Source organism: Labeo rohita, chromosome 6 (assembly GCF_022985175.1).
Source record: "Labeo rohita strain BAU-BD-2019 chromosome 6, IGBB_LRoh.1.0, whole genome shotgun sequence".
In the NCBI taxonomy this organism is placed as follows: domain Eukaryota; kingdom Metazoa; phylum Chordata; class Actinopteri; order Cypriniformes; family Cyprinidae; genus Labeo; species Labeo rohita.
Genome location: NC_066874.1, coordinates 11,931,114 through 11,958,809, shown reverse-complemented (window position 1 = coordinate 11,958,809; position 27,696 = coordinate 11,931,114). Strand labels below are relative to the sequence as shown.

At 35.7% G+C, this 27,696-nt stretch overlaps 3 protein-coding genes across 9 annotated transcripts in view; all 3 read left to right on the top strand.

The window, feature by feature from the left end:
• plxnb1b (plexin b1b) overlaps window positions 1-10,236 on the top strand; it is a 56,210-nt gene extending 45,974 nt beyond the window's left edge. The window contains 12 exon segments of the mRNA XM_051112425.1: window positions 85-151; window positions 457-603; window positions 2,828-2,993; window positions 3,151-3,254; window positions 3,676-3,760; window positions 5,533-5,699; window positions 5,789-5,949; window positions 7,135-7,282; window positions 7,375-7,439; window positions 7,525-7,600; window positions 7,744-7,818; window positions 8,613-10,236. Coding sequence (XP_050968382.1) covers window positions 85-151; window positions 457-603; window positions 2,828-2,993; window positions 3,151-3,254; window positions 3,676-3,760; window positions 5,533-5,699; window positions 5,789-5,949; window positions 7,135-7,282; window positions 7,375-7,439; window positions 7,525-7,600; window positions 7,744-7,818; window positions 8,613-8,717 — 1,366 coding nt within the window. The 3' untranslated portion in view covers window positions 8,718-10,236.
• A 3,009-nt stretch (window positions 10,237-13,245) lies between these two features.
• On the top strand, window positions 13,246-18,661 carry si:dkey-19e4.5 (UBA_like_SF and PTH2 domain-containing protein). The gene is made up of 7 exons (XM_051112943.1): window positions 13,246-13,661; window positions 14,085-14,167; window positions 14,452-14,523; window positions 15,071-15,145; window positions 16,398-16,495; window positions 16,646-16,760; window positions 17,016-18,661. The coding sequence occupies exons 2-7, from the start codon at window positions 14,087-14,089 to the stop codon at window positions 17,100-17,102; spliced, it is 528 nt and encodes a 175-aa protein (XP_050968900.1). The 5' UTR covers window positions 13,246-13,661; window positions 14,085-14,086; the 3' UTR covers window positions 17,103-18,661.
• A 2,915-nt stretch (window positions 18,662-21,576) lies between these two features.
• Window positions 21,577-27,696, top strand: part of setd5 (SET domain containing 5) — a 195,018-nt gene continuing 188,898 nt past the window's right edge. For 6 of the 7 annotated variants that reach the window (XM_051112220.1, XM_051112226.1, XM_051112223.1 and 3 more), the window contains exon 1: window positions 21,578-22,027. The gene's annotated coding sequence lies outside the window, so the exon portion shown is untranslated. Of the gene's footprint in view, window positions 22,028-27,696 lie in introns of all 7 variants that reach the window. The other variant, XM_051112225.1, reaches the window with a different exon arrangement.

Sequence of the window (27,696 nt, the reverse complement as noted above, 5' to 3'; positions counted from 1 at the left end):
ATCTGACATTGGAAGTACTAATTTAATAATATTCATTGTTCTGCAAAAGTGTCTATATGACTGATGCTTTAATTGTCTTCTCAGAACTGAGACAGTAGTTGAAAAGCTCCTGACAAACTGGATATCCATCTGCCTCTATGCTTTCTTAAGGGTGTGTATGAAAATTGTTTTTTAATGCATACATTAACTGTGGATAAAAAGAGATGCTTTGTAGAAACACTTAATTTATTTTTGCCGTTCTGAAAAATGTGATTAAGTGGTTAATAATGTAAAACAATTGTTCAAGGACATAATTAGCCTCCTAAAACATGAAGATGTGCTAATTAAGAATTGTTTAAAACAGAGTCACTTAAGGATGACAGTTGATTTAGAATTTTAAAATAATTTATGGGTGTTTTGAGTAGATCATCCATGTTGTATTGTGTAAATTATCATGTTTCTGCTTCCTGTGTTTAGCATTCAGCTGGTGAGTCTCTGTACATGCTCTTCAGAGCAATTAAGCACCAAGTGGATAAAGGGCCTGTGGATGCAGTGACTGGCAAAGCCAAATACACCTTAAATGATAACCGTTTGCTGAGAGAGGATCTGGAATACCACACTCTGGTTAGAATTTTTGAATATCTTTATTATGAACTGAATATCTTTATTACACCGTTTTAGTGTATTAGTCTAATTGCGTTCTGCCAAAAAGCTTTTGTTAAAAAAAGAAAATGTTTTAATGACTCAAACACTTCATTTTAGCTCACAGATTATGTCTGTTCTTACAGTATCACAATGTTTGGTTACATTTTTATTTTTTAAGGTGTCATTGTTAGTGTAATTACACCAATAAGTACTGAATAATATTAATTAAGAACATGTACTATAGACCTTAAACAGGGCAGCGCCATATTTAATTTTGGACAGGAATAAAAACGAGTCTGTTAGGGATAGAAGGACAGTGTGTTTAATGGTTTCTATTGTTGTTTCACAACATACTGATTGTTTAGCTGGTAAAATGTCTTTAAGAAAAAAAAATCATAGACAGTTAAACATTTTAAAAGTTTTCAGTTGGGAAAATTATGTGATCAAGAATCATTTGTACAGTGTTTTTCTATGTAAAGGCTGTCAATCTATGGCTCACAGCCTCATTTTTCATCTGTGTTAACATGGTGTCTGACCTGACTAAGGTGTATAGGTTTAGGAATAGAGTTTGGTTTAAGGTTATTTGCTTGTTATAATGACTAATTTACTGTTATTACTGTAAGTACAGTAAGTACATGTAACATATAACAGAATCACACTGTAAAATAGTGTTTCCCAGTGTTTTTAAATAGATTACTTACACTGATGAGCCAAAACATTATGGCTACTCATAGGTGAAGTGAATATTGTTAATCATCTCCTAGCAAGGTCACATCTTAGGGCTGTGCAAATCGAATGCGATTTCAAACCAACATTACTGACGAGATGCGCATAATAATCACATCCGAGTTTTTGCACAGCCCTATACCATCTGAATGTAATTTATATGGTAAAAAGACAATCCGTTAATTTAGTCAATGTGTTGGAGCAGGAGAAAAAGGCAGGAATAAAGATCTGAGTATTAAAGATCTGAGTTAGACTTGCCAGGGGCCAAACTGTTGTGGCCAGACTACTGTGTCAGAGCATCTCTCAAACAGCAAGGCCTTTGGTGGTATACTGAAGCAGCATTTTGGAGAACCTACCAACAGTGTTCCAAGGAGGTGCAAAACACAAACTGGTGACAGCATGTGGGGCATCCAAGGTTCTTTGTTGGTAGAAGGTCCATGTGTCGACAATTTTAATGATGGACCTATGTAACTGCAGACTGGCCAGAGTGCCCATGACCACCCCTGTCCATACCGAAAGCCTCTAGTATAGGCACATGAGCAAGAGAAGCGGACATTGGGGCAGTGGAAGAAGGTTGTCTGGTCTGATGAGTTCTGTTTTCTTTTGTATCATGTTTACTTGGGGTTGTAATGATACATTGCCGAAAGATTGCAAGCTGGTTGAGGAGCCTGTGATCCTCTGTGCAATATTTTGCTAGGAAACCCTGTTTTCAGCCATTAATGTGGTGTCAATTTGACACGTGCCACCTACCAAACCTCATTGCAGACCAGGTATACCCTTCATGGCAATAAATGTGCTAGGTTCACATACTTGAAACATGCTAAGTGCACATACTTGAATAACTCTCTCCAATAATTTAAATTTGGACTTCAGTACCCATTTCAACCTCTAGTTGTCAAAATTGCATACTGCAACTTTAAGGACACGAAGGATCTACTGCTAATGTCTTGCCGCAAAATATCACAGGATACATTAACAGGTTTGTAGAGTCCATGACTCATTGGGTCAGTGCTGTTTTGGCAGCACAAAAAAGGCCAACAGCATGTTAGACAGGTAGTCATAATGGTTTGGCTTATCAGTGTGTTAATATTGAGCTAACATTATTATCCCAGTAAGTTTCTCATCCCTGGTTTCTGTCTAATGAGTATAATTGAAGGATGATTGTGGCTGTCTAGTTTAGATCCAGTTCTCTGGTTCTGATAAACAGACTGCCAATACAAAAAGCAAAGGGTTCAGGTCTTTGTACAGCAAAACATAGCTTGCTTTATGGTGGAGATTAAAGATGTGAAATTTAAACAAATCATAGTTAACCAGAACCCAGTGTCTTGAGGAGAAAATTGGAAAGAGACGCTAATAAACAAATCAATTCACAGACTTATTACAGAATCCTTTTTTGTGTTTGTTTAACATTTAGATAATGAAAATGTGATTATAAAAATACTTAATTCTTTTCTCTCTAATTCTTTTTCACTTTTAGACAGTGAATGTCTTGATGCAGGGAATCGGTGTGAATGAGGCTCAGCCAGTTGCTGCTAAAGTTTTAGACTGTGACACTATAACCCAGGTGAAGGAGAAGATACTAGACCAGGTGTACAAAGGCACCTCCTACTCTCATAGACCACATGCTGACTCTGTGGACCTGGGTGAGAATATTCATAAATGCCTGCCCTCTCTCTCACATATGAACTGTGTCCTCTCTGTGTCGTATTCATGCTTTAATTCTTTCTTTCTTTGTTGCTTTCAATCTTTATATGTCTTTGACTTTAAGTGTGTTTTTCATTGTTCCTTCGCCATTCCCAGAATGGCGGTCTGGTGTAGCAGGTCACCTAATTCTGTCAGATGAAGATCTAACATCTGTGGTTCAGGGCAACTGGAAACGACTCAACACGCTCCAGCATTATAAGGTACAATGCAGTCACTCAAGTCAAGTGCTGTAAATAACAATGCCTTACAAAGTTCTTAGTGAGCAATCCAATGGGAAAACTAAATGTGCGGCATATTTACAATTTCTCTGCAAAATTTTGTGTGGGAATGATTTCAATAGAAATCAGTGCAATTAGGAATTTTGTGTGAGAATTAAAAATTCCCAATGTCCAATGTAAAATTTCCTTTGTTTTTGCATTGAATTCAAGGTGGTCATGCAAATTTAATCAACAGAAATCTGCTTTGTTTGAAAGTGGTGGGCTGAATAGATTTCCATTTAAAGTTATTTGACTGGCACATATTAAAATTCATGCTTTTCAATTGGTAAATATTCCTTAGTTACATTATATAAAGTATAGTAAATGCTTTTAACTTCTATTCTTCATAATTTTGGCATTTCAGGTTCCAGATGGAGCAACTGTAGCTTTGGTGCCACGCCATAGCAAACATATTCACCATGATACCCATGATTACATTGCAGGGGAAAGTGAGTACAGTGTATTGCATGTGACTATGCAAAGTGTTCATGTTCACAGATTTTCATGATTGTTTAACTAATCTTGAAACAATACAGTATTGTGTTTAAAAAAAAAAAAAAAAAAAAAATGGTACTGTGGAACTGACTGTAGACTAAAAAAGATGGATGATGCATCTCCTCTTCCTTTCACTGTAGCAAAGTGAAGCCAAAATGTTCTAGGATGGCTGCTGTTATCTTTCACTGATGTTATTTGAAGCCAGAGTCTGCGTAGGGTCCTGCCTACACTCCTGCAGATTCAATTTTAAGCACACCCTCCTGAGTTATATGCAGCTTGGCTGCTCCAGTTTTGATGTAAATGTGATTCATTCTCTTCCTGAAGCCCCTGCAAGAAGTCTGCTAGAGTGATTACTTTACTCTGAGAAGCTGTCATGGTCACAGTCTATTTTTAGCATCGAATAATTAAATTTTACTAGAGAAACAATTGAACATACATCAGTGTGACATGATGACAGAAATCTTAATCCTAAAATGACAGAAAGTCATTAAGGAATTAAGGAATCTTAAGGAATCTTTTTGGTTGGCATATCTCATATTCCTTTACATGGAGAGGGCCGGGTTTATGACCTATACTGCAGCCAGCCATTAGGAGGCGATCTAAATGTTTTGGCTTCACTTTTCTTGATGCGAATCCACCTTATTCCTACGCCCCATGACGTTTTGCATGAATTATTGGTGTAACTTCCCTTAAGCTGTAAACACTCAGTGAAGGGCTCGCTCTCTAATGGCAATAATGTGTTTTTTTAAAAACTATTTACAATGAAATTACATTATAATTACAATGGCATTTAAAAGTGTAAAAATGAATATAATGTTAGTAATCTATATCTGTATTATGTAGTAACATACATTGCCTTAATCAAAAACATTCATTAAAGTATTGCGTGATACTAATTCAAAGTGATTTCCGTCATTTTGAAAGATAATAAATAGTATTTACCTGTGAAAAAGATGCAAGGATTTGAGGAGAAAAAAACCGAGAGATTCATTATGCAATCTAGGGAAATTAATGGAATATATCATAAATTAAAATGGGAGAAGTCCTCTTTCATACTATTACAGCAAAATGCAAAAGCGAATAAAAATAAAAAATCATGTGTAAAAGAATGCAGCGACTGAAAAAAGCTCTTGCCGTAGATTTTCTTAACATGTCATGTTAAAATGCCAAGCATTACCTTATTCTCACAATGTCTAAAAAAATAAAACATGAACAAAAATTTGACAGCTAATTCAGTAGATAGGTAAGGTTTATTTGTATGGCAACCATATGATTTTAAATGATTCGTTTCAGTCTTTTTGAATGGAACTTCCCCAAACCAGAAGTGCCAACCATAATTCAAAATGCAGTAGGCTTGTCAGGAATAAGGTGGAAAGTGTAGAGCAGGGGTGCCCAAATTCAGCCCTGGAGGGCCGGTGTTCTGCAGTGTTTAGCTCCAACCCCAATTAGACACTCCTGGACCAGCTAATCAAGCTTTTACTAGGCATACTAGAAACTTCCTGGCAGGTGTGTTGAGGCAAGTTGGATCTAAACTTAGCAGGACACCAGCCCTTCAGGACCGAGTTTGGGCACCCCTGGTGTAGAGCATAGAGCAGAGTGCAGAGGTTCCTAAGATCCATTAAGCATGGTAGTCTAAATCTCTGTAACTAACATTTTTATTCTGTGTTCTCTATTCAACACTTGAATATGTTGCTTTATTTTATCATCTTTCATTCTCCCTACGCAGAGACGCCCATGCTAGAGGATGCAGATGAGGGAGGAGTGAGACTGTGGCATCTAGTGAAGGCCAGCGAAGAGCCAGAGTTACCCAAACACAGACGAGGCAGTTTAAAAGAACGAGAAAGAGCCAAGACAATACCAGAGATCTATCTCACAAGGCTGCTGTCAATGAAGGTATCTTAAACACGTTCACTGATATGGCTAAATAAAAAAAAATTACATACACACACCTGTTCACTTGCTGTGTCTTTGTCTTTGTGTAGGGTACACTGCAGAAGTTTGTGGATGATCTTTTCACGGTTATTCTAAGCACTAGTCAGCCGGTTCCTCTGGCAATCAAATATTTCTTTGACTTGCTTGATGATCAGGCAGTGCGCCATGGCATTTCAGACTCTGAAACTATTCACATCTGGAAAACTAACAGGTACTAATTAACTTGGTGAACAGTTTAGCCATATAAAATGCCAAAAGGTGGTCCGGGAATGACAGTGTGTTTCCACTTGATTTGTGGGTTAATGCATGCTAACAAAAATAACTGTTATATCAGCAATTTTCTTTTTCTTTGTTCACTTTTTATATTATAATGACCTGGGTCAGGGTCAGTTCACCCAAAAAATTTAAATTCTCTCATTTAATTACATTCATGTTGTTCCAAATCAAGACTTTTGTTCATTTTCAGAAGACAAATAGATACTCTTTAATATTTCTTATCATTTTTGTGCATCCATTCCAAGTCCATCACAAATCAAATATGGTAATCATGAAAGTTCAAGCTCAAACATGCTTGCTTGACACAGGACTATCATTAAGGTTTGTTCTCGCATTTCATGCATGCAGAGTTGAGCTTCTGTGTTCACCATATTTGATGAACTGTACAAGCACTGATCAGTGTTTATATATGAAAAAAGCCTTAAGTCGGTGCCGATAGCCTTGTGGGCAGCGTGTCGACATACAGCACCATTATGCTATTGGCGTCCTGAGTTCACAAGCGCTGATCAGTGTTTATATATGAAAAAAAGCCTGTACCGATAACCTTGTGGGCAGTGCGCGGACATACATCGCCATTGTGCTACAGGTATCCCAAAATCGAATCCCAACTCAAGGACCTATCCTGATCCTGCCCCTCTCTCTGCCACTTCGCTTCTTGTCAGTTCTGATCTGTCCTATCATAATAAAGGCGAAAATCATCATGTAATGCAGTCATGTGCCTTTAGAAGACCTGGATTAAACCACTCGATTCATATGGATTACTTTCATGATGCATAACAATTTTGGTTGTGTGGACTTCAAATGGATGGACCAAAATGTAAAGAGAATATTAATAAATTAACTTGTGTTCCGAAGATGAACAAATGTCTTATGGGTTTGGAAAAATTTGAGGGGGAGTCAGTAATGACAGAATTTACATTTTTGGGCGAAACTGATTGGCGATAGCTTCATTAATTAATGTATTATAATTAGGTATTGAAAGCCTCAACAGGCCTTAACAATCAAGCCAATGGGGGAAGTAATATTAAAAAATCTAATATAAATTTTTTTTTTTTTTATTTATATATATATATATATATATATATATATATAATTTAATTTGGTTGTCTTTTGGTTCTAGTTTGCCTCTGCGGTTCTGGATCAACATTGTAAAGAACCCTCAGTTCATCTTCGATGTGCAGGTGTCAGATAATGTGGATGCGGTTCTGTCAGTTATTGCTCAAACATTCATGGATTCCTGCACAACCGCAGAGCATAAACTTGGCAGGGTAAGAGACAAACAGAGAAAGGAACAGGAAGCCAGTAGAATTGAGTATTATTAACAACATTGAAATTTATTTTTTATTCCTTATTTATCCAGGATTCACCTATTAATAAGTTGCTGTATGCCAGAGATATCCCTCGCTATAAACACATGGTTGAACGGTAACATTACCTTGGAATGCTTTCCTACTATAAATGCCGTATCAAAAGTCATCTTGTTCTGATTCTTACTGCTTTTCTTACACAGATACTATGCAGACATCAAACAAACTATCTCTGCCAGCGATCAGGAGATGAACTCTGCTCTTGCTGAGCTCTCCAGGGTAAGTCTGTTATCGGTTTACCTTCTTTCATTTGTAAAAAATGTTTAAACATTGATTGACTTATGTGAATTTGTGTTTTGTAGCACATACAAATGTTGATTGATCATAAGATTTACACTCTCCACATTTGTTTTGACTGTTAGAATTACTCTGGAGAATTAAATTACCTGGTGGCCCTGCATGAGCTGTACAAGTACATCAACAAATACTATGACCAGGTGAGTCATGACAGGATATATTTTGAGGCAATGTATAAGCTCTTAGGCTAACACTTTACAAAAAAAATTCAATTTGTTAGCATTAATGTTAGCATTAGTATTGGGTAGGTTTAAAGTATCTAAAATATGGTCATGCAGAGTAAAACATTAATATGTGCTTTATAAATGCTATTAAATAATAATAATAATATGCATATTAATAAGCAACTAGCTAATAGTGAGAATTGGTCCCTAAACTGAAGTGTTACCTAATGCTAAAAAATTCATTACTGTTCACAGTTTGGGGTCAGTAAGAGTTTTTTTTTTTTTTTTTTTTTTTTTTGGAATATGGATATTTATTTAGCGAGGATACATTAAATAGATTAAAAGTGATAGTAAAGACTTCTTTGTTTTTAACATTAATAATAATTATAAATATATATATATATTATATATATATATTTTGCATCAGATCAGCATATTAGAATGATTAATGAAGGTGAATATAAACATTAACATTTTAAAATATATTAAAATAGAAAAGATTTTTTTTTAATTGCAAAAGATTTTAAGTAGTATTGGTTTAATATATTTTTGATCAAATAAACCCAGTCTTGTTTAGGCTAAGAGACTTAATAAACATTTTAAACTTATTAAACAAAAATTCTTACATTTTTAGAAATCTGTGTATATTGCTCATTTGTTTATGGTAGCTAATGCATTACAAATGAGTGTTACCACTTTTAGTATAAAAATACTACTTTTTTTTTCTAATTGTATTTCTCTTTTCCTGTATGTATGTGTGTGTATGTTAGATTATCACTGCCTTAGAGGAAGACACCACTGCTCAGAAGATGCAGCTTGGCTACCGGCTTCAACAGATCGCTGCAGCTGTGGAAAATAAAGTGACAGACTTGTGATCATAGACAAAGTAAAGTGAAAGTAACAAGTGTGAAGACACTGATCGGTGACTATATGAACACATGGTACAGGTACTTTAAGGTACTTAGGTACTGCATGTATTGCAGGCGTACACAGATCCTGTTCTGTTTTGCTGTATTGAAATCTAAATTGGGATCTACTAACGAAGATAAATTAAGACCCACAGTGTATTGTGATGTGTTGGTTAGAAGGGTATAGCCTTTTTACTTGAATATGGTCTTGGATTTTTTTTTTTTTTTATGTATAGATGGAATATGGTTATTCCCATTTCAGTCCTTTTTTTATTTTTAAAAGCTTGGATACCTTCTTGAGTTCATGAATACATTATACTCACAGTGGAGGGATTTTTTTCTGCAGGATTGTCATGAAAAACATACACACATGCTCAAGCTCTTGCTTGGTCATGGCCTTACAACAGAACACCATTAGATGTTCTGTACTCTGTCTACCTCCTCTCTCTGTGTCTACCAGTGTGTTTATGTAAAACTTCTTGCACCTGTAGTAATTTTGTTCACTGGTAGTAACATTTGAATGTGATTCAACATTTGCAAGGTTGTTAAAACTGTCCAAGCAAAGACAAACCGTGACAGACACACTGTAGTAAAATGTTGCAGAAAATTTTCAGCTTATTAGGATATTGTAAATTGTCATAATGTTTAGTAAGTGTCACTGGAAAATACAGTATGAAAGAGTCTATGTTTTGTTAACTTTTTAAAATGTATAAATCTTGACTAGTAAGCCTGAGTCTAGCAGACTTGTTATCTAATGTTTCAACCAGTCAGGTCAAATAATGTTTAGGTTGGTGTCTTTTTAAGCCTTTTTTATTTGAGTTGCCAACATAGGATTGAATGAATTACTCATCTCTTACCACATCCTCTAACATTTCATCAGTATGTAATTTTAAAGACTGCTAATTTTAAGTAGGTACGTTTAAAGGAAATAATTTGAAATAGATATCTTTAGCCTTCATGTGAGAAAATATGATCTGTATTGTATGTAAAGTTGTGCTCAAATATATTAGTGCTGGTCCACTGTATAGGTAAATAGGCCACTTAGTTGCAATTAATTTCTTTTGATCAAAGACTGTTCTCAAACACTAAACAACAAAAATTTGAGATAAATAGAAATTGTCAGAGAAAAGATGTGACTGTGTCATATTTACTAATATTTTTAGTGTGGTATAATATTGTAAATAATGACTGAATTGTTACGTAGCTTCTTAGCAATTTCAAAAAGAGTAAATTATTGTAAAACTTATAAACCGTTCTTTAAAAGAGAGGTTTAACAATAAACTTACAAGTTTAATGTTAAGCTGTTCTATAGGTTTTTGGTTCTGAATGTATGCAAATTATGGGAATACAAATTAAAGATCAGTTGACCCAGCATCTTTTCTAACAGCACATGAAAACTAAAGTGATGGACATTGTATTGGGCATTCAAGGTGAACTTAATTGCATCAGTTTAATATTTAGGATAAATAAAGTTTACATTTGGAGAGCTCTGTCGGTCTCTGTTCTTCTTGATGCTTAAAACTCATTTGTGACCCTAGACCACAAAACCAGTCTTAAGTAGCATGGGTATATTTTGTAGCAATAGCCAAGAATACATTGCATGGGTCAAAATTATCGATTTTTCTTTTATGCCAAAAATCATTAGGATCGTAAGTAAAGATTATGTTCCATGAAGATATTTCGAAAATTTCCTACCGTAAATGTATCAAAACTTAGTTTTTGTTTAGTAAAATGCATTGCTAAGAAGTTCATGTGGACAACTTTAAAGGCAATTTTCTCAATATTTCGATTTGTTGCACCCTCAGATCGAAAACTTTCAAATAGTTGTATCCTGGCCAAATATTGTCTTAATAAACCATACATCAATGGAAAGCTTATTACTCAGCTTTCAGATGATGTATACATCTCAGTTTCAAAAAGCTGACCCTTATGACTGGTTTTATGGTCCAGGGTCACATTTGGAATTATTAATGTTTATTAGGATTAGGTATGCTGGAACTCACAGTCTGATGTAATTGTCTTTTGTCTTTTGATTAAGCGGTTACCTTTTGAAAATGACACTTGTATAACTGACACCACTGCAAACTGAAGGCTTATAAAAATACAATGCATCCTTCATTAGTTGGACTTGATGACAAGCAGAAAGAATCCTTCTGAAGACAGTATCTTGGTATTCTCTGTGGGTTTCCAACAGTGTGCAGGTGCCAATTTTAACATAGCTTATTTTAGAGAGATGTTCTCTCAGTGTTGGTGTAGGTTTTCTCCACTGACTCCATAATGTTACAAAAGCATTTTATTTCTGATAAATGCTAATCTTTGAAGCTTTCTGTTCATCAAAGGCATAGACTCCACTAGACCCCTGAAGGTGTGCTGTGGTATCTGGCACCAAGATGTAACCAGCAGATCCTGTAAGTTCTGTAAGTTGCAAGGTGGGGCCTCCATGGACTTGTTTGTTCAGCACATCCCACAGCTGTTAGATTGGATTAAGATCTAGGGAATTTGGAGACCACTCGTTGTGCTTCTCAAACCATTCCTGAACCATTTTTGCATTATCCTGCTGAAAGAGGCCACAGCCACCAGGGAAAGCAGTTTCTATGAAAGGGTGTACATGGCCTGCAACAGTGCTTAGGTAGTGGTATGTGTCAAAGTAACATCCACATGGATGGCAGGACCCAAAGTTTCCCAGCAGACCATTGCCCAAAGCATCACACTGCCTCTGCCGGCTTGCTTTCTTCCCATAGCGCATCCTGGTGCCATGTTGTTCCCCATGTAAGCATCACACACGCACCCGGGCTATCCATGTGATGTAAAAGAAAAAGTGATTCATCAGACCAGGCCACTTTCTTCCACTGCTCTGTGGTTCAGTTCTGATTGGCAGTGGACAGGGGTCACTATGGGCACCCTGGCTGGTCTGCGGCTATGCAGCCCCATATGCAACAAACTGTGATGCGCTGTGTATTGTGACACCTTTCCATCAGAACCAGCATTAACTTTGCAGCTGCAATTTGAGCTACAGTAGCTCATCTGTTGGGTCGGAATATACAGGCTATCCTTCGCTCCCCACATGCATCAAAGAGCCTTGCCCGCCCATGACCCTGTCACCAGTTCACCACTGTTCCTTCCTTGAACCACTTTTAATACTGACCTATGCAGACCAGGAACAACCCACAAGAGCTGCAGTTTTGGAGATCTTCTGACCGTAGTTTTAGCCTCAGACGTCACACCTACAGACCGCTGGCTGAAGTTCTGCCGTCAGTCTGAAGGTCTGGCCACGTGAGACTACTCTGACCCAGTTGTCTAGCCATCACAGTTTCGCACTTGTCAAACTCGCTCAAATCCTAACGCTTACCCATTTTTCCTGCTTCTAACACATCAACTTTGAGGACAAAATGTTCAATTGCTGCCCACTAACATATGCCGTGATGAAAATATAATCAGTGTTACTCACTTTACCAGTCAGTGGTCATAATGTTACTTATTGTGAGGTCTTTATTTCCTAAAGAAAACCTAAGAAAACACATCATAATAACATGCTCCACTGTCATCTCTATTAAACAAACATTACATTAACCTGTATTATGTTCCCCTATAATATGTAATGTATGGTTAGGATTTGAATGCCCTGTTCGTAGATGTTTAAAAAAATGCTTCTGCTTATGTTCTGAATGACTTTACTTTTTGTGATCTTTTGTACCTTGATAATGCCCTGTTTGACATTAGTCCCAATATGTCTGCCCATTTCATATTGCAAGCTTCTAATATCAAATGCTTTTCTTCTGTTATGATGAGTGAAATATTTATACTTAGATTGCCCGTCTTTAAGGATTCTTTCGCCATTTTGTCTACCTTCTCGTTACCCTGAATTTTCACGTGCTGTTACCCACATAAAATGAGTTATCATTCCTATCTGTTTTATAATGTAATCTGATACGAATCTAATCTCAATTCTATTCGTTTTTCAATGATTGTAAACTCATAAGAACTCCCATTAAGTCAGAGTATAATAATTACTTTACTTTTCTTACAGTGCCATTAGGATTGCTATCATCACTGCTGTATACACAGATGTAGGTACAGTCTGTTCTTCTTTCAGTCTTCCCAATCTCAAACTCTGTAAAACTTTGACATGTCCTTCCGGTATGTTCTTTGACCCATCTGTGTATATTTAGAGAAATGCATAATGCTTAAATCATACTTTTTATGTTACGTTAATCTATCACATAGGCTTTTAAATTAATCACACGCCCCATTTCCATAATTTCCTCATAAAGGTTTATGTCAACTTCAGGTTAGTTGTAATTGTATTAACTATTGGAGCAAATAACTTTGATTCTAGGCCTGTTTCATTAATCACACACCCCTTAAACTTGTGTGGCGTTTAAGATGTTAAAAAAAAAACGATGACGTAACATCGCCATCGCTTGTCGCCATGTTTGTAGTTTTTTTTTTTTTATTTGTTTGCGCCATCCGTTGTGTAGGAATAATGAATGCCAAAAGGCGTGGACAGTCTTAGTGTGCGGTGTGCAGGTGGCTTCAGTGTTATTAAATTGAATAATTTCGTTCGAACACTTCATAACAAAAATAAAGAATCTTAATATTATTATTTTACATTTCCGTGTTAACAAGGAGCTTTGTAGCAGTAGCGCAGATGACCCGGAAATATAACCGACATGACACATGAACTTATGTGTATACGGTAATGAGTAGTTCACGTTTGCGATGAAAGCTATTGTTGCAGCAGATTATTTAAAAACTATTAGCAGAATTCGGTGCAAATAGAAGGTAAAAAATAGCTGCGTATCACAAATGACTTTATGCCAATTTGAGAGTGAGAAGACGAAACAATCGCTCGTTAAGAAGCTCACAGTCTCATTGGGTGATAATCGCTCGTTCAGTAGTGCAGTAAAGCAGGTAAGAGCCACTATCTATAACACCCTAAACTACAGAATACGATTGTCCTGAGCTGCTTTCGGTAAGATTGATTAAAAAATTCCCAGAATTTGTGGCAATACTGGCTTTAGCAGCACAAGCAGCTACAAACTTTGGGTAGCGTGATGATATTAATACATTTAACCCACATTTTGTTGCTTTTAAACGTACTTGGAGGTGTCGCAGTAAAATACATTGCGTTCATTTGCATTTAAATTTAAGTATGATCCAGTTTACAGCTTATTTATTTATCAAAGAGCGTCAGTGAGTCCCTCTGTAATCCGTTCACATGTATGTATATTCGAATAGGCTGTCTTCAGTTAAAACACGACAGTATATTATTTACAGTCGATCAGAATACAGTATGTTAATGGGGAATTTATAATGTGCATGTCTATATTTTAGAAATGGAGTCCCAGCAGGAAGTGAACCCTGTATTCCTGCAGCAGCTCAGAGAGTTGGACATACCTGAGGAGGCAGCCAAGCAGGTACACAGCACTTGACAAAATACACAAACAAACCTGATTACAGTTAATGAACTGCCATTGTATTTGCAGCACTGGTTGACTTTACATTGTTTGTTTCTCATAGTAGATATCCAAATAAATAGTGCACCTATTTTGAGAACCAGAACTGTTTGTAAACTGGGTATAATGTTTTGACTAACTTCCATGAGTTTATTTTGTTATGGTAGAAGAACCTGACATACATAAAAGCTGTTGATGTTATGTCATGGTTTTTGGAGTGAGATGCTTTTGTTGATCTTTTACAGGCACTCTTGCACACACAGAATGTGTCTGCGGAGGAGGCTGCTATGTATTACTTCAACAAACTGGAGAATGAGGTATTTTTCAAGTAGTTTAATGCTACATTGAATACAGCTTTGTGTGCAGGGCTTCATGGATATGACAATCCACTGATTTACGAGATTTAATTCTGCAATTAAATGTTGTTGCCATGCCTGAAACTGTGCGGGTGTGTACATGGTAGCTGGTTCTCTGGTGTGGAAAAACAAAACTTTTATTCAAATAGTGAATAGATTAAATACAGAAAGTGAGCAAAGAGCAGTCCTTTAATCACAGAAGCTATTACACGCTTCTTATGTGTGTATTGTTGTTATGTACTTTGTTGGTTATAATGATAGCATTTGAAAAAGAGAGTGCACAACTCTCAACTCGCTCTGAACAAAATTTTGACTTTTTGAGCAATGTTTGTCAGCGTAGTGACTGATTATAAATGTGTCTGAATGGCCATTGTATTCCTGTACTTTTGACTCAACACAGATGGATCTAAATAGAATGCTGTGTAATTCAGCCGAAATCAGTCAATCAGTTACAAATATTTTTTGATGAATTGCCTCATTCATTTTTTATTTGTTTATTTTTTTGTAGGAAGAGGGTGATGAAGACCTGATGTTCAAAATGGTGTTTGTTGTAAATATGGAGCTGTCCATGGGTGTGGGGAAGGTAGATATTATTTATTACAATTTACAATGTACTTAATATAGAAGTGAATGCTACAAAAAGTTAAACAAAAGACTTTTCCCCTGCTGTTTTGTGATCTCATGCATCACTAAACATCTGTCAAAGGGTGTTCCCTATCATGAATAATGTGAAACCAATCACAAATTGCTTAACGAAAAAACATAAATAAATAAATAAAATAAATACATTTCTTTCATGCTACTATTCAAAATAATATGTGATTATAATTGTTTTAATTAGTATGCAACTTAACGCATATGCTTAATGCTTAACAGAGAGTATTTTAGGGTTTATAACCCAATTTCATCTCAGTGATTAATAAAATCTGTTTATCCATGAACATCAACACATTTAAAATTCAAAGCAGATATTTTAGTTTGTGGTGTTTGTTTATTTTTGATGATTGTTTATAAACTGTCATCCTGTAAGTCATAATAATGAGAAATTTTCTCATAAATATGAACTAAAATGTCAGTGTTGAAGAGAAAAAACCCTCATAATTATGATTTAAGATCTAAACATGAGTCTACATAAGATCTAAGTGCATGTGCATTGTGCCAGTGTGCCTAAGCAAGCAAAAATGAATATATGTGCGATGATAGAGAAAAAACAAAGCTATATAAACAGTCTTCATATCTTTCAGTATAATTGAGCTTTCATGTGTACAGGTACTTTTACATACACATGTAAAGTGTTCTCTAGCCCAAGAGATGACAAACAGTGGTGCTAATTCTAATAAATAAATCTAACAAAATTAACAATTGGGTAACATGAATTCATTTTTCCATACAGTCTGTGCATTAAAGTTTTGACTATATAAAAGTTAAAAGGTTGTAAAAAAAGTTATCAATAGGAAGTGCCCTGTGTTCTTGTTGCATTTACATGGCTTTGACCAGCAGATGTCATCAACGTGAGGATTTTTCAGCACTGAATCGTTTTTCTTAAGCCATTGGTTCAGTTGATTTGAAATTTTCTCCTACCTCTACTTTCTAATCTGTCACATTGTGAATACATACATTAAGCCATAAAAATTAATTTCATATTTATTATTAAAAACATTTCTCATTATTATGACTTGCATAATCACATTGCTCAGCTGTGGTGGAAACAGGCTTCCGTACTTTATCATACTGTCAATCTAGCACAGCTTTTGAATTTCAACTAACATTATTTGTTAGAGAACAATGTTTAGCATATGGTCAATAGATTTGAGACGAGGAGTGTCTCCCTGTAGGTGGCGGCTCAGGTGGGTCATGCTGCAGTGGGTTTGTATCAGGCCTTGCAGGAGAAAAACAGCTGGAGGGAAATGGCCTGGAGATGGGACCATGCTGGGTAAGAGATGTTACTGTGGCCTCATCCTTTTATTGTGTTTTAAATAGATGTTAAACCAAGCCACAAATGTATGTTAAAAAAAGAGTCAACACTGAATCAGCATATATACAGTATGTTAAGACACATGTATCTGTTTTTGTGCCTGTTTAGAGCTAAGAAGATTGTGTTACAAGGCACTAACATGGCACACCTTTTGGAGTTGCAGGCTCTTGCTATGAGCCTCAGTCTTCCTACAAAGCTGGTACAGGATGCTGGACACACACAGGTTAGTGGTACATCTATGCAAACACGTTTACAGTTTAATATAGCAAATGGTGGGAAGATTATACTATTCTATGTTTTTACAGGTTTTATGTTTACAAAATACCTATAATGACATATAAAAAAAATTAGAGATGTTATATATGTCATTGAAAAATAAAGAGACATTTTAAAGTTGATTAATTTTGGGCAATTAAATATTGTGTAAATACAGTAATAAAGCCTGGAAATTGATTTTGGACTGTGTTTGTATGTGCAGGTGGAGCCAGGTTCATGCACTGTGCTTGCCATCATAGGAGAAGAGGAGATGGTGAATAATGTCACAGGCAGTCTGAAACTGCTTTGAGGAAACTACTGTAATCCCGAGGAAAATGCTTCAAGTGTAGGTTTGTAATGTACCACAGAAAGAACAGGGGCCAGTGTTTCCCCAAAGTAGCATGGTTTTCCTCAAGATTATGGTGCACTCAGTAATTTTTTGTTTATATTGTGATGACTTACACTGACACCTAGCAACATGGATGCATCTTTACGCAAAAGCAAACAGCTTCTGTTACTGACAACTAGGGGGTGGATTATATATACCATTATATTATGTACCGTTATAATTTTGTCAACCAGTATAACTATTTGCCTATCGTTTCTATTGTGGTTATGCTAATGTTTCCTGCAGTTTTAAATCCCTAGCACCATAACAAAAGTAACCATATTTTTCCTCCAGTTGTGAATATGAGTTTGCAATTTGAATTGAATGTGCTGAAAAAGCAGTGTATTGCAAAATAACAGCAAGAGAAAAGGTCTTTCTATTGAGCTGTCATTGTTAGTGGCACACAAAACAACACAGAATATTCTGATTTACAACCGACGTACAGTTGTCACTTAATGTGAAAAAGTGATCACTGAGTAAATTACTTCACAAATTGAGAACTTGGATTAAATGAAACTAAATTATAATGGGTAATTTTATGTAGTCACAGTATTGTCATGGAAGGTTATCTGAAATGTAAAATGGCTTCAGAACAAAAGAAAATGTCATCATACTTAACATTATACTTAACATACTTAAGTTGTATTGTTTTTTCATTGCTTGCCATAAAAACACAATACAAAGATGATAACTACATTTAAAGATTCACTGCAGTATTAATGATGAAAATCTAAATTTTATTGATCCATTATTATTTGGAAATTGGATTCATAAAGATTCTTGTTTTTTTTTAATAAGTAGTTTTCATAAAAACTATGTTGTAATGTATATTGGTTTAGATAATATTGTTACATTTTTTGCTTGTATCGCACATCCCCATTATTTATTTATTACTTAATCGAAATGGGGTAGGAGGTGAATTACTGAGTTAGAATTAGTATAATTTGACTGCTAATGCAATCTATATAAGGTGACTTTTATTAAGACACTGATATTACTATCTTCATCTCATATATCTTTTTTTTTTTTTTTTATATATATATTACAATTAATTTATTTTGTACAACTTTTTAATGAAGGAAGAAATTACTGAGTGAACCTGTGGAAAAAACACCTACATACAGTAGTATAACACAACGGATATGTTTAAATTGCATTTTGAAGCTCTTGAATTATGTGAGAAAACAACTAATTGATATTATCAATAGGTCCCTAAATTTCTATAGAGCTAAAAAAGAGGAGATGTGTCAATTAAATAGCAGTGTGTAAAAATGTATAATGAATTATAATCACATGTAAGTGTTATACTTAATGTGCCTGTAGAACCCAATGTTTCGATGATTGTGAAATCAAATAGCCATTGTCAAAGTATAATGTATAACATGTTTTTTCTTTTTTTATTGTGGAAATATTTTTTATTGTTTACAATTAAATGTACCCAATCCCTTTGTGATGATAAAATCACCCTGTGTGTAGCTTTACTTATGGACAAAGTCATTTGTGTCACTTCCTTGTCATTTACAGTTCCTGTCCTGTTACCTCATGGAATAGTAAAATATTCATTTTATACCCTCTTCAGAATCTCTGTGGAAGTAGCAAGTTATCCGGGTACTTTTTGCCTAATGTTACTGTAAATTTGGACATATTACTTGCACATATTGCAGGGAGGTAGGCATATTTGTACATGGGAGCTGACTTCCTGTTACACGATAATTTAAATATGAAGTGACACACAGGCCAAATTCCAATACTCATCCGTCACACCTCATCCTGAACACTCCCTCCATTGTGATATAATGTGACCTTAATCATATAACACAAAGCATGTCTCTTGTATACAGCAGCAACATTAAACTGGCTTTCCGCCACCACTTAATATGCATACCCCTGCAGTGATCACGAACACTGAGATGTCCATATTTTAAATGCATCCATTTTAAAAAAGAATGCTACTACAATTTTCTTCAATTATATATTTGTCTATTGTGAGAAATGAAAGTTGTCCAGATTGACAGCTTTTAAAAAAATGTCTCCATTGACTGCCGCGGCCTACTCTCGACTACATTCAAGGCGAGGCGTTTGGCATATCAAATGTGTATTTGCACAAACAAACATTCGTAAACACAGGAAACTGTATCAGCACTATCCCTCAAAAAAATTCACTAAGCTAGCCATAATATGTGCCTGTTACGTAACTGCAAAATTTTATAACCAAAATGATGTTGTGTGACAGCCAATATAAAAGTGAAATTTTTTCGATTTGTTGCCACAGTGTGACTGTGACATTTTCAGTTAGTAATCGTGATACTGTAGATCAATATTTGTTAGATGGTGATTTTTACTTGTATTGCCTTTTCCACAGGTGGAAATGCTGTAGTCTAACCTAATTTATTTGCTAGAATTTTGCCTGCGAGTGTGGACGAAGAATGCAGAGTCCAAATGAATTCACTTAATTTATTATTTAGACAAAAAATTACAATGCAGCAACAGTAACAAAGAATTAGTGGCAACAAAACAGACTTGTAGCCTACATGACATCTGTGCTCAGTTGTATTTATACTACTGGCAATTCAAATGTTACACTATTGTGTAAATATCTGTGCATTGCTTAAACATTTTAAATGACTTAAAATATAATAAAACACAACCACTTTGATTAATCAAAATAATGTGATTTAATTGTTTTCAAAAATATGTAACACAAAAACGTGCTTTACAGTATTGTGACAGACAAACTTGACATGTAACACCCTAAATATATCTGCTCATTTCATTTATACGGTTCACCAGAAAAGGACTGAAAAATATTTACACAGAGGCTCTCTGTCTCAGACATTGTGGTTAAACTACTAAAATTACTTAAGTTACTTTTTGAATTAAAGGTAAAAATTAACAACTAAGATGTCAGTTGATATCCTGTTAAGTCGTCTTCTATTCTTGTACTCTTTGCACATTTAGATAGAATTTAGCAACTTGAAAAAATACCTGTCAAATAAATATAAAGTATTTCAAACCCACATATGTATAAATATATAGACGAATAATACAATACAATAGTATTTACAATAGTAACAAATATATTTACATTAATCTATTTTACATCCTGAATAACACAGTATGGGTGCCCGCCCTCTTCAGTTGCGCGCGCAGCCGTATAATTCAGCTGGGGACTCATGCAATTAAATTACATTTTTCATTCATAACAGTATATTTAAAAAATATCAGCCTATGGGTATATTACATCTAGACCGAATGTCATATAAAAGGTAAATGTACTTCATACGAGACCTCTTCATTTAGCAAATTCTGGCCACCAGAACAACGTACAAATCTGAGGACGACGACGACGTCGTGAGTCGGCAACTTACTGCTACTGAAACACGACGGCCCTGAAATTAGTAAAATCTACGAATAAATGCTGGTCAGCCGTGGGGTTGCTATTGAAAAGTTACATTAACATTATTTAAGTAAAGATTAATGTAAGTTACGCTTTTGTAGAGTCGTTGCTCAACACCGCCGTGGGCGTGCATATACCACACGCTTTCTCTGTTCAATAACGGCACTGAAACCTTCCTTTGTTAGTTCTAGAATATGCTATATTGGCATTACCACTTCGGGTGTACATTTTTTCAATAATCCTTAGTCAGTTATTCTTAAAATAAACGTTTATCTTCTCACTTCAAATCGTATTTAAAATCTTTACGGTACGATCGATTTAATTCGTTTGTTGGTCTTCTACGCGTGGTTTATTATTCTGGCCCATGTTTGGTCTCCCTTGTCTTCCTCTTTTTTTAAAATCAAGAACCACAGTTCGCCAACTGAGTTAATGTTTTGGACAGAATGAAATCCTGCACCAAATCAAACGTTTAGTCCAATCCCGGATCCCTCATATATTCCTCACAGTATTGTTGACTAGTATCGCGCTCCCTGCGATAGCGCCCAGGAGACCCCGTGCAGCTACAGCTGTGTAACAGAACACTGTTATTCCCTTTTACACGGATAAAAGAAGAAATAATAATTCCTTATATGAAAGAGCATTAAACTCCACGGCGTGTGTATTTAGTAACACAACATGTTTCCTCAAATCCTCGGTCCATTCTTTTGAGAGTATCCATTTTAACTAGCTGTTAGTCTTCGAAACTTACAGCTCCTGCAGCCCTCTCAACGCCATCTCACGCTGCAAAATGCTGACTAGAGAAGTGAGCCACCTCCAAAAAAACAAGGCACTGCCTCTTTTCTGTCTACGACAACAGTAAGCTCCGCGGTGATCCAACGGCATATGCGCGTTCCTGTTTGTTACAGCGATTGGCACATTTCTGTCCTATAGCATACCAGAGGGCGCGAGCTAAAGCTAAAAGTCCGCCTTCGTAATGAACCCCTGCTCCGCTGTGGAGGAAACCCTGTGTTATGGTTGTGTGTAGGCTTCGCTGGGAGCCGCGGTCGATGCCGGTGTAGAGAGGGGGATGGGCAATACTGCAAATGTAAAGGACATGAGATTGAATCACAGTCTTGAATCACCAAGTGCTGTACATACCCATATAAATACCGACTATAATTTTGTAAAATAACATTGTATATTGGTGTATTCTTTAGCAACTCAACGTGAACATTTGAAGACCGCACAATGTCTTAAATGGGAGAAAATGTGAAACTTTCAACTCTTGCGTAAGGGACACTGAGAAGTTTGGAAGATAGCCTGAGAGCCTCGCGGTTTACAGTTCACAGGAAACACCGAGGTTGCAAGAGAAGGCCTGCTGTTCTGCCTCGCATTGATGTTGGATTTTTTAAAAACACTAAACACCTTTGATAGGCATTTGAATTTCAATTACGTTGGAAGGACGCTGTAGGTAAGGTATTTTGTTATTTCCATGGAGGTTTTGATGGCAATAGCTTGTGTTTTTTATGAGCTGGGTAAAGTTGATGCAGAAGTTGGGAGCTCAGTTTATCAGCTCTTGTTTATCAACACGCATTGGAGCTTTTCTTTTTCATCTGTTCTTGGTTGATTGTTTCTGCTGTCACGTTAATGAATCAAATCAAATTATTTTAATGATGTAACACCGTGTTGGTTGATCTGCATGTTAGCTTGATGTAGCCATAATCACAATCACACTTTGCCAAGAACCTCGTGCTAAGAACTGCTTTTTTGCTGTAAACATTCAGTGATCGGCCTACTGTTATGCTGTCTGTCTTATCCTTTGCACATATATCACGTTCATAGCATTCGTGCCACTCAACGTAACACATTATCTATCAAAGTGAGCAAAGGTATCATTTTAGTTAGCCGTTAGCTTAGCCGAGAGAGGCTGCCTTAAAAGCTAGGACGGTTTGAAGTAATACATTTAAATGCTAAAAATCGTTTTTTTTTGCCGGGGATCTTAATTTAAAAACAATAGTGGAAAAGACTGATAAGGGTTTTGTGGCAGAAACTGTGACCCTGTGCATTTTAGTGTTAGTTGATTTGTTCTTGTGTTAATCAAGTTTCTGTGTGAAAACAGACATGGCAGAGTTTGTATTTACAACATCCGTGCTTGTCAGAATCGAATTTTATCAACTAAATTTTCAGAGAACATGGGGAATGATGTATGAAGGTGCTTAACTGTATTGATTGGCTTCGTTTAACTTTATGGAGGCACTTTGTTGGACCTACAAAGTGGATTTATTTGTTGTCTGTTCTAAAAGAAGATAGTTTGTCGGGATAAGAAGATATCCTGTTGAGCAGTGCTCTCTGTTTTGATATGTGTATCTCTATTTTTGATATAGACCGCTTTCATCATGTTGACTGTGAGAACTTTATGATGTGTTTATAATTTCTTGATCTGGTCTGATGGTGTTTTCTTTTGGGAACGAAAATAATGCGAACCCCGAGAACCGTGACTTGCTTTTCTCATTCTTCACCTCCGCCTCCCCCATCAACCAACCCCCAACTCCATCCATGAGAAATGGGTGGTATTTCTAAGGGGAACTCGCCTTTCCTTTTTTAGCCTCCATTTTTATTTCAACAACAAGTGAGTGGAAACGACAAGGAAGAGAAGGCAACCGAGAGTGAATGGAACTCGACAAGATTCGCTCACGTTACTGTATATATATACATACATACACACACACTCTCGTTTTTAAGTAACAGTTTTCGGAACGCTGTAAATAAGTAACATTTATGTTATTTCCAGCGTGTAAAATGAACCGTGAGGAAACGCCTGCTGTTGTGGCAAGGCCGCGTACTCCATACTGAGGGATACTTTTACGTATATAATACACACAATACATCATTTTAGTGGTCCTCTGGCAGCATACTGTCCTGTTTGTCTGTTCGCTGATAAATTTGATATCATCAGGACCCGAAACAAAGACTGACCATAACAGTGCCTGATAGAATTCACACATTCTTGAAATGCTATCCACCTGCTATTTGCATGGACTATCTCAGGTAATACATGACTGTAGTGTAAATGAAACTTTTAAACTATTTGTATAAGAATAGTGTTTGGGGGAAACTGATGGTTGTGTTGTAAATGCTGGTTGAATGAACCTAGTCTGACAACTTAAGTAAAAAATGATTTCTGACCATGTACATAAACATTTTTATTCTCAAAAATCAAACAACTATATATATATATATATATATATATGTATATGTATGTATATAAGTGTGTGTGTGTTTGGATCTTCTTCAAAAGCCTCAGAAAGGAAATGTATTTTTTGTAGTTCTTGAAGAGCTTGCTGGCAACTGCAAGCGTATGATTGGGCCTGTCCGACATTTTCCCAGTATGTTTTCAGGTTTTATTTTCGTCCGCCTTGAACTATGTGAAACCTGATCTTTCTGTGACTCACCCGACTCGTTATCTAAAGTCAACGTGTGTCTTTGTCCAGAGACAAAGGACAAGCTTGGAAAGTCGAAACTTTTTTTTAAGTTAAATATATATGAAAATAGATTAAATGCCCTGAAGCATTTTAGTATCAAAACATAGAAACTGATTGAGGTTCAGCCGAATATGTGAATGCAGAGAAACTACCACAATTCAAGACATAATGGCAAATATGCAAAGCATGTTTTCATTATCACAGTTGTCCTTTTTTGTACTTAAATCTGTCTAATCACTTACATTACCAGTGTGTGAATCCTTTTTTGCTGTAAGATATTTTTATTGAATCCTTTTTGATCGTGAAGAATCTGCCACCAGCTCTAGCGTTTTTATGACCTGCATTGATTTTAAAAGAATATTATGCAATCTACTGTTTTGATTCTTTTTTTACAATATAGAATCAACATGCTTTGGTCAAATGTTTGTAATTTAATTATTATTTGAGTTTTAGGGACCTTTTTTTTTTTTTAGTTAACTAGATATTTGATACATGAGGTCTGTCTTCCCGCATTTTATTGGGGTTTTCTCTCCCTAAACCTATGCATACACAGACTGGAACTCATTGTGATCTATGCATTATAAAAGTATTTTAGTGAATATTTCTTTCTGTGAATTGATTTGATATATATCTATATATCTATATATCTATATATATATATATATATACATATATACATATATACATATACATATACATATCAAAGTGTAGAAAATGCATAGAGAAAACAGCGTTTGTGTTTGGTTTTCCGGGGTCTTTGGCTCTTCTTGTGGTATTATGTGTACTGACTCTGAGACTAAAAAAATAGTTGCTGAGATGCCTGCTCCTCTTCTGTTACCTGATTGGCTGGTTTCAGAGACCCTCAACCAATCAGATGGGATTGAGTGTTGTTGGTCTCTCTCTCGCTCTCTCACTCTCTCGCTCGCTCTCTCGCTCCCCCCCTCCCTAACCAGTGCTTTGGAACAGCTAGAAGCACAATCTTAAAATGCCTTTAAGTAGCATAAATAATGTTTTCTTACTAAAAGGCAGCTGAATATAATGTGGTATCCTTACACACTCTTCCAGTCAACGTTCTTTTGCCTCTTTCTGTGAGCCCTGTGCAGCCATTTTAGCTCCTGAACATTTTTTTTTTTTTTTTTTTTTTTTTTTTTTCAGGTATTTGGCAAGGGTGGGTCAGTCATCTTGAAAACAAGCTGGCAGAGAGAATGTAGTTAAATAATACCATTTTCACATTGTCTCTGGTGATACTGTCGCAAATGGTCAGCAATGTTTATGGATGTTTTTATCGAATCATTGAAAAATGATACAATGCGGCCACAATGAATTCCAGTTGTATTGTAAACCACAATGCTTTTTGATGTGTCCCTGACAACAGGGAACAGCACCCTACTCATCTGTCAATCAGCCATTGCATAAAAAAAGCCTTTTAAACTTTAGGTATGTGTGGCTTTAAAAAATAGTTTGTCATAACTATTGTCCTATTGGATAGGAAAAATGCATTTGGACAAATTTGTATATGTGCCTAAACATGATCATGGACATGAAATGTTTCCAGCTTTCCTGATATCCTGCATTAACAATTTTTAGCCTATGCCAAATTTAGTTATGCTGTCATGTCCTGTTCTGTGTATTTATATAGGCTCTCTCTTGCTGTTTTGTGTTTTCCTGTTATTACAAAGCAACTGACAAGAGGTAAATGGTTGTTAGGGAGAATATTATCTTCTAGGTGAGCAAGACTTTGATGTGCTGTGGGGAAAAAAAAAAAAAAGTGAAATTGAATTTTCACAAAAAGCAAAATTGAATTTTCTCAAATGTGTGTATTATCTAACAAGTACATATTTTTAAAATTAAATATGACAAGTGTGGTACTTTGAGATGTTATTCTCAGCACACAACTTACATTTTACGCTTGTATTAGGAATGCATTCATATCAGTATTGTGTCCGATATTGTTCTCATGTACTCGTTCTCATTAAAATGCTTTGTTACCGCAAACCGATACCACAGCGAGTGTACAGTGTTTGTGTCTAGACAAAGAAACAGACAGCAGAACAAACAAAGAGCAGAATGGAGATATCAGAGATTTCTATGAAGTAAATATATCTAATTAATAAAATATTAAACATAAATTTAATATTCATGTGTGTATAGCTGCAAGTCAAGCACACTGAGTGCATTGAGCAAGATGAGGCTCACTCCCATCCTTTTCTCACAGAAATTGCTGAAAAGTTTGTAGTTTGGTCAGATATTTCAATAGCAAAGAAAGCAAAATGATGCATATATCAGGTACAGCACAGAGAAAAAATCTCAGCCAAGAGTCAGTTTGTTCCTAAAATCAACTGGTTTGTATACAGATGCAATTAAATTACACTCAGTTTTTTTAAAAATAATTACATAATTAGATTTCTACTCTCATTCATTTTTTTTTTTATTTAAATGGATATATTCAAACAAATTAAAGAGCAGTAAAAATAATGTTATATGCTGCATAGGCCTATATTTAGCAAAATGCTCTTATCTAGAGTTCATTTTTCTAGCTCACTAACAAGTTTATGGTCACTGAAAATTTTTTTCTGAAATTAATATGACGTTACAGGACTTCTTACAAATTGTTATTTTGACGTCTTTGTGTGGTTTGTGCGGATGAGACAGGATACGGATTACAGTAAGTTATACTCTCTTAACATGCACTCGGATGTTTATTTTGTGTGGAAACTGGTTTTAAAGCGGAGGTGATAATCAGTTCACATGCACTTCATGCTAACACTTATCTTGAACTGAGGCACTACAAAAATCTGACACTACATTTTAGACAGTGGCAAAACAGCATTTATAGTTTGAATGCTGTAAAAAAAAAATTGATGGAATTTGAAATCTAAGACTTTTTGGGATTTTAAGAATCAATATTTTTTTTTTTTGTAAAAATGAGAATAGATTAGATTAAAATTGAGATTTTTTTTTCCCACCCATCCCTAAACAATTACAAATGCAAAAAATACAAGTCTTTGTATCGGCAAGTAACAAAAAGAAAAGCATTGTAAAAGTATCACTTGCACTTGGAAAAAGTGAAATCGGTGCATAGTTTGTTACTGTGTACTGTGTACGGTGCTACTGTTAAAGGGGTCATCGGACGCTAAGTTCACTTTTACATGCTGTTTGAACATTAATGTGTGTTGGCAGTGTATGTACAAATCTACCCTGTAATGGTAAAAATCCATGCAGTGGTTTTTAATTAATCTGTAAAAATAATATCCCCTTTTTCAAATCGAGCCATTCTCAGATGCCTGTTGTTGTTGCATAACACCGACAGAGGCTGCTCCCACAATAGTTGATTGACATTAGCGTCTTACCTCAGATCAGTTGTAACAGTCCAACCTCCATGTTTTGATGCTGGAGCAGGGATGTAATTTAGACAAGAATTGAGCGATTGAGGTGTTCTGTTGCTGGATGTAATAATAAACGTAGTGGTCGTCATTTACTCCTGACATCTGAGCTGCTGAAGATGCAGTGGATTTCGTTTGTTTGTGAAGGGAATGCGCCTCCCGATCTACATATATCCATCTATGTTCGTGTGAACCATTCGTGATCCAGCTTCACTTACAGCAGAAGTGAGTATAAAGGGTTTTTTTATGAATATTTGCGATCACCTTTCCTAATA